The following is a 6,409-nucleotide window of genomic DNA, read 5'->3' as shown; positions in this document are numbered from 1 at the left end:
ATCTGGATACACCCCCATGAAATGGATCTCTAATTGCACTTCATTACACTTCCCGCTACAAATTTTTGATAATTCAATCAATCTTTTTGGGGCGAAACAGGGGATATCTCGATCGGGCGAGAGAACGGGGGAATCCCATATGACCCAATATATTTGACAAGTCGCACTATATGTCAACCCAGCTTGCATCGTTATCTCCCGGAACTTGAAAAGGAACTTTTGGAATACCAACAGGCATAAAGTAAAAAGAATGTAAAATTATATTTCGCTTTGATTGTGGAAGCGTAATACGTAATGTAATACGTAATAATGGTCTTATCTTAATAATATGTAATATTATATTTCACTTTGATTGTGGAAGCGTAATACGTAATGTAATACGTAATAATGGTCTTATCTTAATAATATGTAATATTATAATATGTAATATTATATTTCACTTTGATTGTGGAAGCGTAATACGTAATGTAATACGTAATAATGGTCTTATCTTAATAATATGTAATATTATAATATGTAATATTATATTTCACTTTGATTGTGGAAGCGTAATACGTAATGTAATACGTAATAATGGTCTTATCTTAATAATATGTAATAATGGTCTTAATAATATGGGCCTTTATCATATTTTATACATAGATAGACTAAGGCCATAAAATAAAGAAAGGCGGAATGAATGAAAGAGAATTCTTACGAATAGGTCCTTTGAATGATGAACAAATAGGGATGCATTCATTCATAAAAAATAGGATCAACCCCCATTGCGTATTGATACTTATCGAGTATAGAATAGATCTGCTTCTCTTTTTTCTTCTGAGCCGAATTCTTCCCTTATTACTAATGGAATAGAACAAACATTAATCCTTTCTCCGAAAGAATCCACCGAAAAGGGGAGGTATTCCAATGCAATAAAGTTACATAGTGTCTATTTTTCGTTGATTTGATAAAGGGGTATTTCCATGGGTTTGCCTTGGTATCGTGTTCATACTGTCGTATTGAATGATCCCGGTCGCTTGCTTTCTGTTCATATAATGCATACAGCTCTGGTTGCTGGTTGGGCCGGTTCAATGGCTCTATATGAATTAGCTGTTTTTGATCCCTCCGATCCCGTTCTTGATCCAATGTGGAGACAAGGTATGTTCGTTATACCCTTCATGACTCGTTTAGGAATAACCAATTCATGGGGCGGTTGGAGTATTACGGGGCGGACTATAACAAATCCGGGTATTTGGAGTTACGAAGGTGTGGCCGGAGCACATATTGTGTTTTCTGGCTTGTGCTTCTTGGCAGCTATCTGGCATTGGGTATATTGGGATCTAGAAATTTTTTGTGATGAGCGCACAGGAAAACCCTCTTTGGATTTGCCCAAGATTTTTGGAATTCATTTATTTCTCTCAGGAGTGGCTTGCTTTGGCTTTGGCGCATTTCATGTAACAGGATTGTATGGTCCTGGAATATGGGTGTCCGACCCTTATGGACTAACCGGAAAGGTACAACCTGTAAATCCAGCGTGGGGCGTGGAAGGTTTTGATCCTTTTGTTCCGGGAGGAATAGCCTCTCATCATATTGCAGCAGGGACATTGGGCATATTAGCGGGCTTATTCCATCTTAGTGTCCGTCCGCCCCAACGTTTATACAAAGGATTACGTATGGGAAATATTGAAACCGTCCTTTCCAGTAGTATAGCTGCTGTCTTTTTTGCAGCTTTTGTTGTTACTGGAACTATGTGGTATGGTTCAGCAACTACCCCCATCGAATTATTTGGTCCTACTCGTTATCAATGGGATCAAGGATACTTCCAGCAAGAAATATATCGAAGGGTTAGTGCTGGGTTAGCCGAAAATCAAAGTTTATCAGAAGCTTGGTCTAAAATTCCTGAAAAATTAGCTTTTTATGATTACATTGGCAATAATCCGGCAAAAGGAGGATTATTCAGAGCGGGTTCAATGGACAACGGGGATGGAATAGCCGTTGGGTGGTTAGGACACCCTATCTTTAGAGATAAAGAAGGGCGTGAACTTTTTGTACGTCGTATGCCTACTTTTTTTGAAACATTTCCGGTTGTTTTGGTAGACGGAGACGGAATTGTTAGAGCGGATGTTCCTTTTAGAAGGGCAGAATCGAAGTATAGTGTCGAACAAGTAGGTGTAACTGTTGAGTTCTATGGTGGCGAACTCAATGGAGTGAGTTATAGTGATCCTGCTACTGTGAAAAAATATGCTAGACGTGCTCAATTGGGTGAAATTTTTGAATTAGATCGTGCTACTTTGAAATCCGATGGTGTTTTTCGTAGCAGTCCAAGGGGTTGGTTTACTTTTGGGCATGCTTCGTTTGCTTTGCTTTTCTTCTTCGGACACATTTGGCATGGTGCTAGAACCCTGTTCAGAGATGTTTTTGCCGGTATTGATCCAGATTTGGATGCTCAAGTGGAATTTGGAGCATTCCAAAAACTTGGAGATCCAACTACAAGAAGACAAGTAGTCTGATGCAAGATTGCTTTGTTATTTTTCGCTTCTATTTTCTGTTTGTGATTTGACATAGGCTGCTGTAAAAATCTTGATTAAAATCGCTGCCTTTTCTTTGATTCTTGTTCTTTCGTTATTTTATTCGGGAGATGATTCTAAATAAATAGGTACGGAAGCTATAATTGTAAACCACGATCGAATTTATGGAAGCATTGGTTTATACATTCCTCTTAGTATCTACTCTAGGGATAATTTTTTTCGCTATCTTTTTTCGAGAACCGCCTAAAGTTCCAACTAAAAAAATGAAATGATTTTTCATTATCTCAATTGAAGTAATGAGCCTCCCAATATTATATTGGGAGGCTCATTACTTCAATTAGTCCCCGTGTTCCTCGAATGGATCCCTTAATTGTTGAGAGGGTTGCCCAAAGGCAGTATATAAGGCGTACCCAGTAAAACTTACAAGTAAACCAGATATAGAGATGGCGACTAAAGTTGCTGTTTCCATTATTATATAATTATATAAATAATATATATAAATATAAATATAAATAATATAAATATAAATATAATTTCAAGATCACAATGGATCTATGATAAGATCGTTTATTTACAGCGGAATGATATACAAAGTCAACAGATCTCACTGAATACAAAATAAGATTTATGGCTACACAAACCGTTGAGGGTAGTTCTAGATCTGGTCCAAGACGAACTGTTGTAGGGGATTTTTTGAAACCATTGAATTCGGAATATGGTAAAGTAGCTCCTGGATGGGGAACGACTCCTTTGATGGGTGTCGCAATGGCTTTATTTTCGATATTCTTATCTATTATTTTGGAGATTTATAATTCTTCCGTTTTACTGGATGGAATTTCGCTGAATTAGATTCACAAGAACCACGAAGCCTCGCTTTTCAATACAAAAAGTGAAACTTTTAGTTCTCGGATTTTTTTTAGCCCATTCTATTTTGGTAGTTCGACCGCGAAATTTTTTTTGTTTCTGTATTTCCGGAATATGAGTGTGTGACTTGTTATAATTGATCCTATTGATAGTACAGAAAATGGGTCTGTCCTCTTGATCGAGATAGTTTTATCCCGTCGGATAGCCATTCTAGTATCTGGAGCACGGAATATATGAAATGGATCACGAAGTATTCGAACTATGATTCATACTTAATATTCAAACCTCGCGGCCGGACTCAAAAAAAAAAAAAATTTTCAAAGAAAGAGGTTTTTTATTTATAAATCGAGAAATTTTTTCTTCTTTCAAACTCTCATTTAGTTTATGCTTATTTTGATCAAAGGACAAACCTTTCTTTTCTTTGTATTTTTATTTATTATATCTATTCTATTCATTGAATAAGTGATGATCCAATAATTCTTACTCAAAGAATCTTTGGACTTAGTTTGAAGGTTTTATTGAATCATCGCGGTTCTGGTATGAATCTGAAGTTTCAATTGATTCATAGGGTCTTAACAAGAGAATTCCTATTAAAAATAAAGAAAACAAGAATAAAGCCACATTCCATATAAATAACAAATCAAAGCAAAGAAAAAGAAAAGAAATAAGTAGGTAAATAGAAGATTCAAGAGGCCTGATCAACATAAAGACGAATGCGCCGACTTGATTTTTTGGCATTATAATTACAACTACAAAAAAGAGCTTTCGGATTTTTACTCTTTTGTGTCTTCAGATAAAATTGAATGAAAAGATTAAGAAGTTTCAAACTTTCTATTCCATATCCGTTTCAGCTATTATTTGGGTGTTTTTGTTTGAGCTGTACGAGATGAAATTCTCATATACGGTTCTCAGGGGGGGAGTCCTCTTGGTTTACCTATCTCAATAAAGTCTATGATTGGTTCGAAGAACGCCTCGAGATTCAGGCGATTGCAGATGATATAACTAGTAAATATGTTCCTCCTCATGTTAACATATTTTATTGTCTAGGAGGAATTACGCTTACTTGTTTTTTGGTACAAGTAGCTACAGGATTTGCTATGACTTTTTACTATCGTCCAACCGTTACTGAGGCTTTTACTTCTGTTCAATACATAATGACTGAAGCTAACTTTGGTTGGTTAATCCGATCAGTTCATCGATGGTCGGCAAGTATGATGGTCTTAATGATGATCCTGCACGTATTTCGTGTCTATCTCACTGGTGGTTTTAAAAAACCTCGCGAATTGACTTGGGTTACAGGCGTGGTTCTGGCTGTGTTGACTGCATCTTTTGGTGTAACAGGTTATTCCTTACCTTGGGACCAAATTGGTTATTGGGCAGTCAAAATCGTAACAGGCGTTCCGGAAGCTATTCCGGTAATAGGATCGCCTTTGGTAGAGTTATTGCGTGGAAGTGCTAGTGTGGGACAATCCACTTTGACCCGTTTTTATAGTTTACACACTTTTGTATTACCCCTTCTTACTGCTGTATTTATGTTAATGCATTTCCTAATGATACGTAAGCAAGGCATTTCTGGTCCTTTATAGAGAATATAGACCATAGCTATATTGTAACCAATCATTTATCTTATTACTTGCCAATCATTTATCTTATTACTTGGGGGAGGAACAATAGTATTTCATTGCTACAAATATGGATTGTTGAAAAAAAAAAAAAAAATAAGACATGTATTTGGATATTTCCTTTCAACTCCACAATATTCTATTATTTATTTGATATGACATGAATAGTTGAAGGGAATTCCCCGAAGAGAAAATGGATTATGGGAGTGTGTGACTTGAACTATTGATTGGGCCATGCAGAAATATGCCTTTATCTGCTACATTGGAATTCACAACCAAATGTGTCTTTGTTCCAACCACCGTGTAAGCCCCATACAAAGGATAGGCTGGTTCGCTTGAAGAGAATCTTTTCTATGATCAGACCTGACGATGTCGTGTATGAACAGGGCTCCGTAAGATCCAGTAGAATAAGTGATTTGGCATAATGCAAATTAGATTTTATTTATTTATTTTTATTTTTTTTTTACTTTCTTATCTTAATAGTATGAAAATACATTCATTTCTTCTGCATCGACCCGATTTATTATTATTATACTATCGGAGTGAAACAAGGGATCTAAAGAAGAGCAAAGGCTAGACTATATTAGTAACAAGTAAATCCTTTGTATGTAAAAAATCTCGATATATTTTTGGGATAAAGGTGAATCGCAAGGCCTAAGACGACCCAGAAAGCACTTGATCACGATCAACTTTGTACGCCTACTTGGGTATTGAGCATTTACCTGTAAAAATGGCATTCCTTGGAATGTATAGTTGCAACTTCGTAAAATGGAATCAGGTAACTTTTTTCTTACATATGAAATCATTCATATATGTGTGGATAACATATAGATTCATTTTATATGTATCCGTTTGTATCCATTTGATTCGATTGATTTTTGCTTGAGCCGGATGATGAAAAATTATCATGTCCGGTTCCTTCGGGGGATGGATCTAGAAAAATTCACCTATCCTAATAACAAAAAAACCTGACTTGAACGATCCTGTATTAAGAGCTAAATTAGCTAAAGGTATGGGTCATAATTATTATGGGGAACCCGCATGGCCCAATGATCTTTTATATATTTTTCCAGTAGTAATTCTCGGTACTATTGCTTGTAACGTAGGCTTAGCGGTTCTAGAACCTTCAATGATTGGTGAACCCGCGGATCCATTTGCAACTCCTTTGGAAATATTACCTGAATGGTATTTCTTTCCTGTATTTCAAATACTTCGTACAGTACCTAACAAGTTATTGGGTGTTCTTTTAATGGTTTCAGTACCTGCGGGATTATTAACAGTACCTTTTTTGGAAAATGTTAATAAATTCCAAAATCCATTTCGTCGTCCAGTAGCGACAACCGTTTTTTTGATTGGTACTGCGGTGGCCCTTTGGTTGGGTATTGGAGCAACATTACCGATTGATAAATCCCTAAC

At 36.3% G+C, this 6,409-nt stretch overlaps 1 protein-coding gene across 1 annotated transcript; it reads left to right on the top strand.

Annotated features, from left to right (window-relative positions):
* Window positions 1–3,089: 3,089 nt before the first annotated feature.
* LOC149509303 (cytochrome b6) lies at window positions 3,090–5,201 on the top strand. Its single transcript, XM_089757743.1, has 2 exons — window positions 3,090–3,491; window positions 4,316–5,201. The coding sequence occupies exons 1-2, from the start codon at window positions 3,486–3,488 to the stop codon at window positions 4,955–4,957; spliced, it is 648 nt and encodes a 215-aa protein (XP_089613869.1). The 5' UTR covers window positions 3,090–3,485; the 3' UTR covers window positions 4,958–5,201.
* Window positions 5,202–6,409: the final 1,208 nt, after the last annotated feature.

Source organism: Durio zibethinus, unplaced genomic scaffold (genome assembly GCF_047325235.1).
Source record: "Durio zibethinus cultivar Kanyao isolate XHJ-2024 unplaced genomic scaffold, ASM4732523v1 HiC_scaffold_198, whole genome shotgun sequence".
Lineage (NCBI taxonomy): Eukaryota > Viridiplantae > Streptophyta > Magnoliopsida > Malvales > Malvaceae > Durio > Durio zibethinus.
This window is presented reverse-complemented; position numbering and strand designations above follow the sequence as displayed.